This window comes from Carcharodon carcharias, chromosome 7 (assembly GCF_017639515.1).
Source record: "Carcharodon carcharias isolate sCarCar2 chromosome 7, sCarCar2.pri, whole genome shotgun sequence".
NCBI classification, from domain to species: domain Eukaryota; kingdom Metazoa; phylum Chordata; class Chondrichthyes; order Lamniformes; family Lamnidae; genus Carcharodon; species Carcharodon carcharias.
In genome coordinates, this window is record NC_054473.1 from 153,399,637 (window position 1) to 153,416,585 (window position 16,949).

A 16,949-nucleotide genomic window follows, 5' to 3' on the forward strand; every position below is an offset into this window, starting at 1 on the left:
CCTTTTATTCTTTGTTGTTAGATTTTAGAAGGAAGGGGCAGCTAATAATAATGGAACCCAGCATAGATGAATGTGGTGGTTTTACCAGTGCTAATGATAGTTCTGAAGAAGATTACTGAAGACTCAGGTAAATATCCATGTTAAAAGTTTATGGTATTGCATTAAATATCCTCTCAAGTACACAGGTGCTAGTCTTTGCTGATTTTTTGTATTTGGGAGTGTTCTGTATTATAAGTATATAATTATAAAAAGCATTACCTTGGAGTATGACAAAAGTATCAGCTTGTGTACTAAATTGAATATTCATGTCTTTCATATTTTCAAAGGCAGACCAAGAAAATACTTCATAAAACAACACCAATTACAAATTGTTAAACTGTTTTATTTCATAGCTATTTAACTATCAGAGCAATAGTTCCATGATAAGTTGTGATGGAATGGTGCTAGTTGCTGAACTTGTAAAGCTGCCCACAAAGATGTGGCAGACTCGAGTATAGATTTCCTCTCCGACATTCAATTCAGTTTGCTGCCTTCCAGAAGGAATCTGTGGTGTCCAGCAACAGGGCAGGCAGGCTGTTCGATCAATCAAATTGAAAAATTCTCAACTACAGCAAAGCAGGAAGGAAAAAGCAGGGAATATAAATCACATTTAAATCATTGTGCAAAATGTAAACTAAAGATTGGGACATATATGTGGGTTAGGAAGAAACTTAAATATCAGAATAAACATTTTTATTTATTAAAAATCTACAGTTTCTACATGTTTATTGGTGGGAATGAGACTCCACCTTTTAAGGCCCTCGAAGATTGTTCTTCAGTAATTCATACCCTACTTAGTATGCAGTTTAAAACTTAGTCAGCTAAAACAAGGCTTAACTTTCTTTATAGTGGCATGTTTCATGAAAATAGTGTGAATAATTGAAGTTCGTGAGATATCAGTGATTTTAAATTATTCTATCTCGGTAGACTGCAAAAGCACACCCTGTGGAGAAGCAGGGCAACACTAAAAGCAAGTCCAGATTTTCATGTTTAACTGCACATGCGCAGAAGCCAGAAGTTGCAGTCAGTTTTACTCAGTAATAACAGAGTGCTGATAGCCTTGCCATTGTTACCACAATAACTTCTGTGTTGACATGCTTGCCCACATTAGTGGGTCATAATGGAAAAATAATTACTCCACAGGGGCATTGTTAGGAGTTAACCTAACATTGTTAGGAGTCTGGCCAAAGCTTTTCCTCCAAGCTTCTGTTCAAAGACCTGATCAACCATCTGTGTATCTTTTTTAAAATCGCATTGTGTTCATAGTTAAAGAATCAGAGAATTCTCAATACAATGGCTCAATTACTGAGACAGACTAACAAATTGCTTTTTACAGTTAATGGGTCGCAATATCAAAGCTTACATCATTAGCATTTTGACCATCCATCCATCATCAGTGGTTTTTTTAAGAAAATGTATGAATATACTTTACAAACCTAATCTTCAAAAGTAACTGTTTACATATCCCTTCTGTAGGAAAAGGGTCAAAATCCAAAAGCATGATAGGTCCACTCAAAAAACATGAGGTTTGAATAGTTTAGGTAAATAACAACACTGATCTGCATTCATGGAGTGTCACAATAAATACAAGCATTTTGACAAATATATTTCCTATTTGTTCAACCTATACAGACGAATAGAAAAATCCCTTCATACCACTTCAGAAAATCACCTTAGTATATTGTCAGTGTATAGAGATTGTCTTATGTTTCATTCCTCCAGCATGCACTTAATAGATCTGAGTTCAGCTAGGAAAAACACTTGAGATATATTGGGCTATTTCATCTATTCTCAAGAGTGCAGATAGCACTCTGCATTGTTTGGAGATCCATTTTATATTTCACATTGCTCTAATTTTTGAATATCTTTTTCCAGATCTCTCAAACTGCTTCTAAGTAATTTTTGAACAATTGACTTTGTTTCCTGTTTCTTCTAACACAATTTTTCATCCTATCCAGAGGAACTGATGGCTGGGTGTAGAAGAGGAGAGGAATAAATTTGTTTCAAAGCACTAATGTTCCACCTCTGAGAAACTTTGTCTGATTTGAATCAAACTTTGAATGTCCTTGCTTCATGAAAAGAATGAGGATGTTTCCCATTCCACAGATACTTTCAGACCTGCTGAGTATTTTCTGTTTTATCAAAGAAATAACTTGCCAAATTCACAAAGTTGGTAACATGGCAGTATTAGTTCCCACAGATGCACTAAAAGAAATGTTAATTGTTGGAAATAACATGAAAGCCTCTGCATTCAAGCAACACTAAATAACTGTTTTAGGCAACAATCTGAAATACTTATCTTTGCATTATTAGTTTACTTATAAAGAGCGCCAATTCTGTTCAAAAATGCTGTAAACAATTTGTGTTCTTGTACAAACTTCAATGTACGTCCACTGGTCCAGTTCTTATGATAAGTTGAACCTGTCCCACATTATTTGCAGTGGTGTTAGCAGTGATTGGAATATTCAAACGTGGACGCCTTCTTTCAAAGCACCAAGCTATTTTTAAAAAATTTATATGTAAACTTAGTGCAGATCTTTCATATTTTGTTACAGATGCAAACAGCCAGATATTAACCTGAAGCCTAAAACTTACAGGTAGCTAACAATTACTCCTCTTGACTAACGTAGTTTGTATACGGTTAGTTTTCTGTTTTTGCTAATTTAATTCAGTTTCACATGGGGAGCATTTGCACAATGGCTTTAAAGTAACGGGCTAAATTAGCCTAATTGTTCCAATTATATTGCAGACAGCAGACTATACATTAGCAATGTCATTGGACATCCAGTCATTATTATCACACCTTACAAAAGCAGAACATTACAAATGCTGGAAATTATTAACTTATTTTCCTGCTCCACAGATGCTGCTTAACCTGAGTAATTCCAGCATTTCTGATGTTACTATCACATCTTCACTTCTTCATTTTTCACTTCTTCATTTTACACCAATCAGCTTTTATTTCAACTTCTGAAAGCCCCTCTCTGCCCCAACTCCACATGTTGCAGAAAGATAAAATGTCCCACGCTTGCGATAGAATTTGCAGAAGATTCATTTTTCTGCCATTGCACCTGCACTCGGGCTAACTCTTTAACTGAGTATTTATTCCAATCCCATTTCTCTATTATTTTTCTGTTTTACAATTTTCAAATGCTTGTCCAGTTCCTCTTTTAATTGGTCTTGAGGTTTCCATGTCTTTTTCCACTTGTTAGAAAGAATTTCAATAATTCTTTGTGGACTAATTGAATATGCAACTTTCATTCTTCTAGCCATGGCCTTTGTGGCCTCTGATACAGCTAGTTAGTGCCAACCTGTTGTAGATACTGGAATTTTTTACAGATCCCCTGCTTGGGACCATGGAATACAAAATGCTACATATGTTTTTTACACATCTAATTCCTGGATCTTTGGTCAATTAAATGCAGCTAAATTCACAAAAACTTCAATCTTACCAGACAAGCAAATCTCAAGTACCTTAACTTGGTGCTGAAGGTGGAGGGAGTTTGAAGCTGGCTTTATGCTCATATTTCCATTTGCTAGCAAATCCTTAAACAGGCTTGATTTCAATAAGCTACTGAAATGGGTACTGTCTTAGTCATTCTGTTTATCAGAATACTTTGGCTGAAATTTTCTAGCCCCTCACACCAGTAGGATCTTCCAGTCCCGCTGATTGAATGGAGATTTCAGTGGCTTGCTGGTCCCGCCATGGGGGAGTCCACCATGGGGGGTGGGGGCCTGGAAAATTCCTGCCTTTGTTTTTGCAAATATTCAAAGAAAGCTCTGACAAGCGAATAAATATTCCCAAAAATAACATTGAGTGCAAATGTTGGCACCTTGAAGGTTTCATAATGTCTTTCTCATTAAGCTAGAACTGATTTCTTGACTTAATAAGAAAACCATTTCAAATTTCTGTATTAAGGTTCTCAAATGTAATTGTATCTCCTGCTGTAAGCAATTCTGAAATTGTATTGCTGAGCAGAGTATTTGATTACTGCAGCAGCCAGTAATTCCATTCGTACTCAAGTAGTCAAGAAAAGACAAAGCGCCCGCACTTCATTATCTCTGCAACTCAAAATTCAAGTGCCAGTGAATCAGATCAGTTTCTGTTTAAAGAGTGACTTGCATTACTTTTGATTTCAAAAAGCAACTTCTTGAAGGCTAGTATAAATACATCAAAAGTTTATTAATGAAATTAACACCCTTGACATTTTTTTAACTACGGATTGCATATAAAGAGCACTGACTCTTTAATTAAAACTGTTATAACCAACAAAAACACTTGTACCTTTTCTGTGTTGAACTTCTCACTGTGAATTTTGAAGGATGCAACTTAGCATTTCCTCAAACACTTCAAATAAAATAAACTACTTTCGGTCACTGTTGCTATGTAAGCAAACATTCAGTGATTTTGCACATCGCAAGTTCCCACAAATGACCAGTCAACTTGGTTTTGGCTGATTCAGTTGAGGAACAGATATTTGTCAGGACACTGGGAGAATTGAGACCTGAGCATGTTAATTTATAAATTCTGAAAAAAACATTTTTTTGATTATGGTGTTGTCCTGTGGGCATTAGTTCCATGCAGTCATGTTTTTTCAATTTAAAAATAATATCTACATCATGCACAATCTGTGTCACATCTACATGGCATTTTCTCATTTCACATTGTTTTATATACACAGTTCTAGCCGATGGCTGATATGTATGTTAACTCCATTTACTCATTTTGGTTCTATAATCTTTAGCAAACTTGCCTAACAAAAATCTGATTTTTGAACTTCTCAATTGACCTAGCCTCTACAGCACTTTGTGGGAGAAAACTTCAGATTCCTATTATCCTTTGTGTAAAGAAATGCTTTGACTTTACCCATGCTTGGCCAAAGCTTTAATTTAAAGGTTGTGCACCCTGGTTCTGGACTTATCTAACATGATAAAATAGTTTCTCTCTCTCTGTCCCAACAACTCTTTTTGATTATCTTAAACATCTCATTTAGACCTTCTATACTCAAGGGAGTGCAACATTTTCTAGTAAATTAATGTTTTATCCTTTGTATAATCCTGGACTCTATGCTGCATCCTCATGGCCAATATATCTTCCTGAGGTGCAGTGCCCAGAACTGAACACAGTACTTGAGAGGCATGTGAAGTAGTTATATGGACCTCTATTTTCTCTGCTGTTTCAGTTTCTAGCTTCTCACCATTCAGAAAACATTTTGATCCATCTTTTAGTCCCGAGTTCCCCACACTGAACTCCATCGGCCAAAGGTGTGTACATTCATTTAATCCATCAGTGTTGCTTTGCAACTTCCTGCTTCAATCTACACTAATTATTGTGCCATTTAACTTGGTGTGGGCAGCAAATTTGGATATATAACGCTCGCTGTTCCTTCATGAGAGTCATTGATAAACGTGGCGAAAAACTTAGGGTGTCCAGATCCCTTGGGGTTACGACTGGTCACATTCTGGCAAATAAGGTAAATACCTGTTTGCCCTTCTCTCTATCACCTAACTAATTCCCTACCCAGGTCAATAAGTTGCCTTTATTGTTTGTTAACGATCTCTGATGTGGAACCTTATTAAATGCCTCCTGAAAGTCCATATAATTAACATCTCACATTCCCTTACCTACCACAAATTGAGCTAGGGTAGACACACATGACTTGTTTTCTGCATATCTATGCTGGCTCTCTGATCAGTTTATATTTGACCATGTTCTCAGCACAGCTGTAAAGTAAAGCTCTCTATAATCTCTGCTCTGTGGTACAGTGTGCCTTTTTTCCCCTCCAGTTTTTCTTCCCTCTTGCCTCATTTGTTGTAATGCAGTATTATGGGTAGTGATCCTATGAGCCACTATTATATGGAGCATATAATGGTTTTAAGAAAGCTAAATTTGAAAAATTAATTTAGATTGCTAGAGAAGGACAGGAAACATAGATTTCACCTAGTATAAGTATGGGCTCCCACATGAATTATTGAAGGCACAATCCTGGAATAATTTAAGAACCAGTTGGGTGCAGTAACACAGTACTTTTAAGGTGATTCTGGATGAAATGAGAGAAGCCAAATGGCCTTTCTCACTTGGAATTGTCTTTTAGGCTACTTTGACTTAATCCATATTGACCAGTAAATCCATCATTTACTCAGAGGCCACAAGGATAGTTGATGCATGCAATGAAAAAAATCACACTAATCCATCTATTTGAAACCTGAGAAAAAAATCATTTTAATCCATCTATCTGAAACCTGAGTGAAGACCGTCCTTAAATTCATGGAGCATTTCTACAGTCAACAGTGTAATAAGATTTCTCTCTAGGCTGGGCCCATAACCAAGTCCTGGAGGTAAAGTTGTAATGTTTTATTATGTTGTGCTTTTAGGGTTGCAGCATTCTCTTTATATGCTTCTCTAGGCTTTGAATTTAAAATAAGCTGAAGAAAGTCATAGAATGGTTACAGTGTAGGAGGCCATTGGCCCCATCAGCTCTATCAGTTCTCTGCAAGAGCAACCCAGCTAGTCCTATTCTCTCTTGCCTTTTCCTGTAGCCCTGTACTTTTTTTCTCTTCAGATAATTGTCCAATTTCCTTTTGAAAGCCATCCGGATTTTTGAAAAATCTTTGAAGCACAGAAGTGGTATGCAATAGTATATTGTTAAGTTCTTGGAATTGTGTTAGGCAACCATTTTGCATAGAATCTACAGCACAGAATCAGGCCATTCAGCCCAACAAATCCATGCTGATATGAGCCTTCTAACAGGCTTTTCATCTAATCCTATCAGCATACCCTTCTATCCCTTTCTCCCTCTTGCTTATCTAACTTCCCCTTAAGTGCCTCAATGCTATTTAACTTGACTGCCACTTATAGCGAGCCCCACATTTTTAATACACTTTGGATCAAGGAGTTGTCCCTGAATTCCCTGTTAGATCTATTGGTTAAAGTTCAATTTAGACTTATCCTTTGCTCATACAGTAAAGTCCCTCTATTTGTTCCTGCAAAACCCCGCATACGGAAATTGCAAACAATGAACATACTTTACAATGGGAGTCAATTAGATAGGTTCCAGTCATCTAAAATTTTACATGTATAAAAGATCAAAGACAAGAAAAATTCTTTTCAATAAATTTAGAGAGAAACTTAGAGAAATTGTTTAATAAAACCAAAAAAATGTAAAATTTCTCACACTTGCAGTACTTTACTTGAGAGTGGAGGTGAACTGTGATCAGGAATTAAGTCACAGCAAAAGGAACACCCACATGCAAGCAACAGCAGACTCTCACTCATGCAGTGCACACTTTCTATTGCAAGACATATATAATGGATGCCTTTTTTGTTGTTGTTATTTCTTTCTTCCAGTATTTTCTAAAGATGGCTTCTATTTTTAATTTTTTAAACCGAGGATAAGTGTACATTCAGACCCACAATGGGTGAACTGCTGTACAAAGTCTTTTTTGCGCGGTTGAGTGAATTCTGAAAAGAGGAAGTTATGAATGCCGGGACTTTACTGTATTTGCTAACTATGGCTCCTGTAAGAAAATGTAATTCTAAATATCCAGCAGAATGTCTTACAATTGTTAATGTTATGCTGGGAAATTGAATTAGCTTTTCTGAGTACAGTCATGTGTTGTGGTTATCATAAGAACTTGGCCAATGGAACACAGTATTTGTAGATGTTCGGGACTGTTTTCAGGTGCAGCGATAAGTTATAGCTGATGGAATCCCCTCCAGTCATTCAGAAGTGATCTACTTAATGCAAATATATGTTCTATGATTCTCAAATTGAAACTAAGGCAAACTATTACGGTATCAAAGTTGAAAGGTAATTTTTTTTAGTGGCACGGAGATCTGTTCACAGTGTCTACTACTTTAGATTGCCCATTCAGAATGGACGAACCATATTTGTATTTTACCGTTGCAAGAAAATTACAATGTGCATATTATGCGAACTTAAGCAACAATAACTAGTTTTGAATATTTGCTTTTGTATTGGTTATTTGATTTCGTGCATTCAAATCGATCAATTTAAAGGGAATATTCTCGAAAATCAAGTGATAGTGCAATGCAATATTTTTTTAAAAGTAACATCAGAAAATAAATCCTAATGAAAAAGGGAAATAGTTTACAAGGCAGTAGTGAATGAGAACCAGTTTGAACCAAGGATATTAAAATGATGAAAGAAGAGAGAAGAGAACAAGAGACATTTTAGAAACTAAAAGGGGAAAAAAAAAGCCTGGGGTATCCAATTTCTCAACTTGTATTGTCCATTGTCTAATCCCAACAAATACATCAAAACAACTACTCTGAAAGTTCATAAAAGATCGCAAGAAGAAATGTGCAGGTTATATAAAAATATAAGCACAGACATTTCTTTGGCTTCTGCGTTCTTATAGATTTGGGTTTTCAAATGGAGGTCTCTGGAATCAAGGGAGTCGAAAAAGATCTGCAAGGTCATCATATTTCGGTGCATAATTTTCAGTAATTGTTTACTTAGTATGGTATTTCTGGGAAGTTAAGTCGGTCAGGGGTTTTCCATTCAGAACAGTTTGGAAATCACCGATTTGTTAGCGTTTATTGTATGATGCATTTTCATTGCAACCGTCTTATAAGTTCAGAAATAAAATAATGTAATCCTCGTGTGGAGTGAAATGATTTTTTAAAATTTTGCTGTTCAGTATCAAGCACATTTTGAAGGAATATTGAATTGTTTTCATGAAAATTATGTTGTCCTACAAAGCATATCAGAGAACTGTGGGAGAGTGCAAAACTTCCAAATTCTTTCCTGTAAAAGGACAATCTGACCTAATGTCAGTATAGTAGTATTCCCTAAGTTCAAGGTCTTCAACCAGCATTGAGTGCATAATTTATGCTGATACTGTTGAGGTAGTGCTGCATTTTTGAGCATGCTGTCCTCCAAGTTAAACATTAAAGCCCTGTCTGCCCACTGGTATTTAGGCAGATAATAAATAACTTGTACTTTTTCCAAAGTAAAGAGAGTTTTGAATAAATATTGGTTTTCAACCAACACCACTGAAACATACCAGGTTATCCTCATGTGGGCCCTGCAATGGGCAGATTAGCTTCTGCATTTGTTTGCAAAACACCATTATCAGCACTTCAAAATTAATTTGTCTGTTGTCATTGCTTTGGGACGTGAAAATGCTTTATAAATGCAAGTTTTCTTTGTTGTCTTAAGACATCAAATTGCCCTTAGCTATAGGCTGTTTGTAGGACATGTTCATTGGGGTAAGTAGGGTTCAGGCTCCATTTTATTAGGCTGCTTGTTGCACTTAACACAGACTCGGATGGTGATTTCTAGGCAAGGACCATTTTCTTGGATTTCGAAGGAGGGATGTAATACTGTTGCAAGCAGATCATGTCTCTAAATATAAACCTGATAAAGAAAGAAAGCTGTTCCACGTCCTCAGGGTATTCCAAGTGTTTAAAGCCACTGGATTTTTTAATGTGGCAAACGTTCTAGCCAGGACAGTAATGTCTCATGCATAGTAAAAGAATGACTGACTAGATTATCAGCTTTTGGTGACGTTAGTTGAGGGAAGAATGGTGACCAAGACCCCTGACCTTCACAGGATGTTTACATCCACCTGTAACATAAACAATTTTATAGTACTACATAAAGTAGTACATGCAAAGTTTTGAGTTTGTGCTTCTCCCAGATTATTTTCTTGAGTTGGTGAACAGTATGCTTTGGTGACTTACCCATAATTTCTTTTTAACCTAGTAGTAAAGTAGCACCCTGTACGGTACCCATCTAAAGTTGACAGATCAGTGAGACACAGTTTTTCTAAATACAGCTCTGTATTTAATGTGTTTTGAATCCATTTTGAAAATTTCTGAAGCCTGAGGACCAAACATCAAATAGTTTCTCATTGACAGCAACCAAAATGATAATGCAACAGTAGGTGGCAGTAAAGCATAACTACAATCCAACTTCTCATTTACTTTGAAGGAGCACATAAATAACCAAATGCAGGTCACCTTTTGACTGAATCTGAAAGCATTTGAATAAAACTTGTGGACGTGCAGATTGACATAATATTTGTCCTTTTTATTTTAACAGTAATTATCTAAGCTTGAAATAAGTATACAAAATGCTGAATTTTGACAGTTACAAGTATAAGATTAAACTCCCTATACAGCTTTGAAAATCTAAAAAATATGGGTCACTTAAGAGGCTTGTGTTAAAACCATTTAACCAACCCTGTCACTGACAGCAGAGAAAATGTCTACATAAAGTACAAAGTGATTCTTGCTGCTTTATTGTCTCATCAAGCTTTTTATTAAGATCTGCCTGACTTTATATTGAAACTGTCTAAAATTAAAATCATTTTCTGTTGGCTCTGAAATGGTCCATCATTTTGGAAGTTCTGATCTATTTCATCTTTGATAGTATGGTTTTTGAAAGGCCATTGTACTTGTATTCTTGCGTGATATGTTCTTGTATTATTGATTTCAATGTTTAAAAAACCTCTGGATGTCTGCTGTCAATCACTTTGAATCATGTGCCATTCTTTGTTTGCTAGCCCTCCAAGATTGGCCTGGAGTCTCCAGGAATTGAAAATCAATCAGCTGGATACTGCTGTATGCAACCCTGGAGAAAATTCATTGGGACATTAAAAAATATAATTTTTTTTGTCATTTTCTTTGATCATGTCTGTTTACCAGATATAAAAATGTTGAAAAGATGGGGAGAAAGATATTTGGCTGATAGTCAGGCATAATCTATTTAGGTAATGAGTCTTTTTGCTTTCCAGTTGGCATAGGAAGGCAGTACATCACAAGGATGGACGTGGTGGCTGACTAATGGCTGGACTGTGGGGGCAAGTAGTGTGATGAAACCTCCAAGAATATATTTGATCACAATAGTCATTGCTTAGACATCTCATAAGACATTGAGAGCATCTAGAATCATGTTCATTTATAGAAATTATCAAATAGTTCCCATCATTCATGTCTTATCTGTTTGTTTTGCAAAATGCCCTACATTTAACTTATGGCTTTTTCTCTCCGTCCTGCACACCACTCCCCCCCGCCCCCCCCAAACTCCCCCTCCCTCCCTACATAAACTTGGGAATTTTCCAGAACATGCTTCTGCTCTTCAGTTCTCTTGCAGCAGAATGACTGAATTATGACATGAGTATCTCCTTATTGTCCTTCAGTCGCCAGAAGGAGTGCTTCAATGAAAGTTATATTTCAGTAAGTTTTTGAAGGGTGCAATTTTAAATTTATTTAAACCTTTCAAGGTCTTGTTCTTTGCCTCTGCAATTTTCTCTACCCCATGTCCCTGCACAGACTCTTCTACAGTTCTGATTTACTGTTATCCACTCCCTTTGCTCCACTATCAATAGCAGAGCTGTCAGACACTATACTCTATTTCAGAACTCATTATTCACGCCTTTCAAAAGCTCCCTTTGAAGAATGCACTTTGGTTATTGCCTGCAACTTACACTTCCTGCTGAGTATCCTTAAGGATCCAATATAATAAATACCTTATGCAAGTCAAAGTAATAGGTACTGCCTCTTAACTTCATAATTTCCTTACTTTTAATTCTTCATCTTAGCATTAAAGCATCACCATCTTCTCTGGCTGCCAAAATTATGGTAAATGTTGATTTTCTATTCAGATGTGAGTTCTCCGAGGCCTAAATCCATTAAAGATTGGAATATCACTCTTATATGTGGGGGGTGAGGGTGCAGTTGGGGCAAGTTCTCAAATTGTTCCAAGATAGGTTACAAAAAGATGCTTGATATCTGATGGGTGAAGATCTCTAGCTTCTAAATATTCAGCTGCTATATGCTCTTCCTCAATTTTACAATACCCACTGCATTTCATCCAATTGTCAAGCTAAAAATATGATAGAATTGTCAAGTGTCTAACTCATTAAATTGTACACTTCATGTACACACATTGTACATGATATATATTTCAGTCACTTATTCTTTGTGTGCTTTGCACATTACATTTGGAACAACCAGATTTTTAATGTTGCTTTCCCTTTCTCACTTCCTTTCTCATTTTAGGATTTCCAGGGATCCAAAATGCCTTTCCCTGATTAAATTGTGTTGCCAAATAATTTTTGTAATTTAACAAAAACAAATGAAAATACTTATAATCTCTACCACAGTTAATATGATGTTGGTGTTTTGGTGGTGTGTAAGGGTAATATATTCCCTCTCAGGAACTACTTGATTCCTACTTGGTACATTCTTTTGACACTGCATGTGGGGCATTAGGATGGTAGATCTGGCTGTACCATTTAACATTGGTACACCAACCAATAAGGTTACCTCTTCGATATGAATTTTAATGAGACACAAACACATTGTGCATTGTATTGCAAACTGATTTTGCACAATATTTGTATCATTTCAAATATATCACTAAGTTAATACAATGCTAAGTATTTATGATAATTGCAAACAGCATTGACTTGTATATTACTATAGTTTGCAGAAATACAGAATAAATTTGTTTTCAACAATGTCAAGAAATATATTACAACAGTTTGCATCTCCTGTACCATAAAATATTAACAGTGAGATGATGGGTACTTTCACTGTCCAGTCTCTGCTGGTGCTACTTCCATCAACAGCTGCAGATGTTTAGTAATGGGCCCTGGAAACACAATTAAGAGGTTACTTTTTCATCAAAACAGTAATCCACATTCATGAACAACCCCATCATGCAATGATAAATAATAAAGCTTACTAGGTGCTTTCACCAATGGTAAGGATGTCAAATGTTGGCTTTATGTGAAGTATATACCCAACAAAAATGAAAAACATTTTGTGGAACAGGATCTATCTTTGTAAATATGGTTTTCTTCAGATTAATTTATCCAGAACTTAAAATCCATAATTTGAAAGTCTGGTAAGTCAAACTAAATAAAATTAGAAAATATAATTTGTTGACTAAGGTTCCACTTGGATAATCTGTTATTCATTGAAATATTACATTCGTCAATACAGATGTTACATGAACCAAAACAAAAAAATGCTGGAAAAACTCAGCAGGTCTAACAGCACCTGTGGAGAGAAAGACAGTTAATGTTTCAAGTCCCTGTGACTCTTCAGAGCTCTGAAGAAGAGTCATACGGACTCGAAACATTAACTCTGTCTTTCTCTCCGCAGATGCTGTTAGACCTGTTGAGTTTTTCCAGCATTTTCTGGTTTTTTTTTTTTCAGATTTCCAGCATCAGCAATATTTTGCTTTTATCCCAGATGTCACGAGTTTGCAGAGCTTGTACCTAAACATAATATAAGGTCCAAAAGTAAGGTCTGACAAGAAAGGTGAAGTTTGAGAGAGAGGCTTCACTATCAGGAAATCATTGATATAGAGTCATTATCGCACAGAAGGAGGCTATTTGGCCCCTGCCAGCTTTTTATAAAGCAACCTAGTCACTCCCATTCTCCTGATCTACCTCTGCAGCCCTGCAAGTTTATTTCCCTCAACTGCACATCCAATTTCCTTTCAAAATCATGGATTGTCTCCACTTCCACCCTCCTAAACAATGAGTCCCGGGTGATTACCACTTGCTTTGTAAGTTTGTTTTTACTGATATCACCTTTGTATCTCTTTTCCAAAACTTTAAATCTGTGCTCCCAAGATCTTTTACGATCAGCAAATTGGAACAGTTTTTCTTTGTCTGCCTTATCTAAACTTGTCATCTCTATCAGATCTCCCCTCAACTTTCTTTGCTCCAAGGATAACAATCACAGTTTGACCTTGTAGCCAAAATCCCTCATCCCTGGTATTGTTCTAGTAAACCTCTACATGCTATCAAGGACCCTCACAGCCCATGTGCATTACTAACTACCCACACTATATGACCTATCACCTTCTAAAATCTATGCACCTGAACTCCCAGCTCCCTGTACACTCTTTAGAACTGTGCCATTGGGTAGAACTTAGTTCAAGTAAGGTGGATTCCCCCTGCCCCATTGGTTGGAGAACTAGAAGGGCCACATGTCACTTCTGTTAGGGAAGCCTGAGACAATTCTAGTGCAATCAGGCACTAATTAGGCCAGCCTTAACACTTCCCATGTGATCAAGGCCCCCAAAGGGCAGACATCCTGTCCCCGAGCTGCTGGCTGATCAGAGGCCGGGGTCTGTCACTGGGAGCGGTGGCTGCTGATGGTAATGTTCTGAGGATTTCACCAGGGATTATCACTGGATCCTTGAAGACAGGTGAATGGGATGGGGGTTGTGTAGACGGATCGCAGTGGGGTTTGGCTTTTAATGCCACCCTTTTCCCAATGCTGGGTCTCTGGACTAAGCACTGAGTGCCTGTCAACCCAGGCCCCCTGCTCTCCCCCCAAGCTCATCTTAATTAACAGAAACCTTTCAAATTCCTGTTGATTTTTTCCCCTTAATTATTGTTCCTAGTTACTAAGAATCTCCTTACACTCTTTAACAGTGGTGTTACATTTGCCACTTTCCAATCCTCTGGCACCTCCCCTCCCCCTCCCCCAATATCTACAGAAGATTGGAAGATTATGGCAAGCCCTTTTGCTATCTCCACCCCACTTTTAGCAACCTGGAATGAAAGCCATCGGACCAGGTGACCTACCCACTTTAATGATAGCCAGCCTTTTCAGTCCATCCTACCCATCAGTTTTCACCCCATCCATTACCTGTACCATCTCTGCTTCTACTGACATTTTGTCAGCATCTGTTTCCTTAATAAGCGCTTTGTATTGGTATTTATTAAGTATTCTGGCCTTGCTTGGTTATGAATCCCATATGTGTTGAGGAATTCTGATAAACGATCTACTAGACCATCTTAATCCCTACTTGATGTTATCAAATACTTTGTATAATTTTACAAAGACAAATGCTTCTGAAGTCTTTTAAATTTAAAATCATCTGTCCAATAAAACGATATCTCTTGGCCAGCCAAATGCCAACAGCTGAAGAACATGAAACCCAACAACTAAGTTATTTGAGTTGCTATGCTGATAAGCCTGCTGGGTAAGGGCACAAACAGCATAATGACAACGTTCTCACCTTGTATTTAATAGGAGTCTTCTCGTCAGCTCCATGGTTCAAAAACAACATATGGTTCACTAATTATGTTATTTAATTTCAAATGCCTATCTGACTTGTTCTGGAATTATTGATGCCATTAGCTTTAATCACAGCCCTGGCAATATATTGCAAACATTCATCATCTTTGGTGAGAAGTAGTTATATCTATCTGTTCAATCATTTCTCCCCTCCTGAGTTTCATACCATATCTTCTCAATGTCGTAATAAACTAGTTTCTCAGGGATCCAATTTTTTATACGTCTAAGGGTCGTTACTACCTCAACAAATGCCTCCATTTTTCTTCTCCCCTCGAGATGCTCATTTTTTTGTTCCTACTCTGTTTAAAGAAATGACTGGCCATTGTTCATAAGAGTATGGCTCAGATATGGAATTGTACGATGAGATTTTAGCCTATTCTCATCTTTCAATATTGCAACACCACTATTAAAGAAATCATTAAGTTTAAGTAATTAACCAAAACATTCATAATAGTCTTTCTCATATGAATCGATCCAAATTGTCCATCTTGGATAACTTCATATTCTGTTTGCTTTTGGAGCTTATATCTAGATGTCAAACTAGGTAATATATGGTGATAATAAATAAATGAAGTAACAAATATTTGCTACTTACTCATTATTTTGCGAGTCCAGCTAAAGTGATAGTAAACAAACAGGACATAAAATATCAGTCCTCCGACAATAAATAGTGAACAATACAAGTATGCCCAATCTGGAGCACCAGCGATTGGAGCAATAACCAAGTAGATAGAGACGATAGTGACCACAATCGGAAGAACTATGGGGACCTGAAATGAAAAAAAAAACAATGAGGTTTTAACGATACAAACCTAAAAAAGGTTTGCGGGGTTCTTTTTGATCAGCCAGGTTTCGGACATGCAGAAACCCATCAGCATATTCAAGAGTCTCCAAGTTAAATGAGAAATTTAGACCTACCTGTAGGTTATCGGTTTGTTTTATGAGAAGAGCACACAGTATCCCTGCAGGGGCATGTGGCACTTACATCGGGCTAGAGAGTTTAGGTACAGGTTGTCAGAGCTAAGACTTGGAAAATTGACATCCACAGGGTTACTGCTAACATTCAACCACCTGAAATCATGCAACTCACAATAGGAAATTTCTGAATAAGCTTTCACGAAATATGATGCAACTTGATTGTCTAACTTGGGCAGCAAAAGACAAAAGCTTGCAAAATGTCTAGCTGCCAGAACTAAATCATGAATGATAGATTGTGAGTCAACGAAAGATCCTCATAGAAATACTGACACAGCCCTGGAAGCATTTTGCATACTCAACTGAGCAACAATATTTGGTATGATGAGATCAAAAGAGGGAAGAAGGCACCACATGTAAAATAAAATATTGACCTTATACAATAGAATCCATATGCTGTGAAAGAGGACATACTGTATTGGTCTCATGCTGAGTTCTAAATGAAGAGGATAATAAACAGGTTACTGTGAGTCCACTCAAAAATCAAAGTGTGAGTTTTACAGAAGTAGTAAGAAGGATGATTTGAATAATACATTGAAGGATAAACTATGGGAGTGTTTGGTTGTAATGTTCACAAGTATATATAGATTCAATACAAAATGTTTCACTAATTGTATTGTGGACTATGACAAAATGCATTCACTTTTCATAATTTTCCATTCTCAGAGCAGCTGCACAGTCAGGCTTATTTGATTTTGGCAATGCTCAAAAAATACAATGAAGTGTGGGGTTTTTTCTGTATGGCCATACCACAGGTTAAATCTACAAAAGAGAAAAAAACTACTCATTGGGCATTTGGAAGGTGACGTGTGCTAATACATTGAAGGCTCAAACCCTGAAAATATTTAACGTTATGATT

The 16,949-nt window shown here is 36.8% G+C and overlaps 2 protein-coding genes across 2 annotated transcripts in view; one reads left to right on the plus strand and one right to left on the minus strand.

Moving 5' to 3' along the window:
- tdrd12 (tudor domain containing 12) overlaps window positions 1-10,780 on the plus strand; it is a 181,373-nt gene extending 170,593 nt beyond the window's left edge. The window contains exons 41-42 of the mRNA XM_041191689.1: window positions 22-127; window positions 10,573-10,780. Coding sequence (XP_041047623.1) covers window positions 22-119 — 98 coding nt within the window. The 3' untranslated portion in view covers window positions 120-127; window positions 10,573-10,780. The remainder of the gene's footprint in view (window positions 1-21; window positions 128-10,572) is intronic.
- A 1,823-nt stretch (window positions 10,781-12,603) lies between these two features.
- The window catches only part of slc7a9 (solute carrier family 7 member 9), a 77,052-nt gene continuing 72,706 nt past the window's right edge, over window positions 12,604-16,949 (minus strand). Inside the window, exons 11-12 of the mRNA XM_041191690.1 lie at window positions 15,711-15,885; window positions 12,604-12,665 (exon numbers count right to left, since the gene is read on the minus strand). Coding sequence (XP_041047624.1) covers window positions 12,604-12,665; window positions 15,711-15,885 — 237 coding nt within the window. The remainder of the gene's footprint in view (window positions 12,666-15,710; window positions 15,886-16,949) is intronic.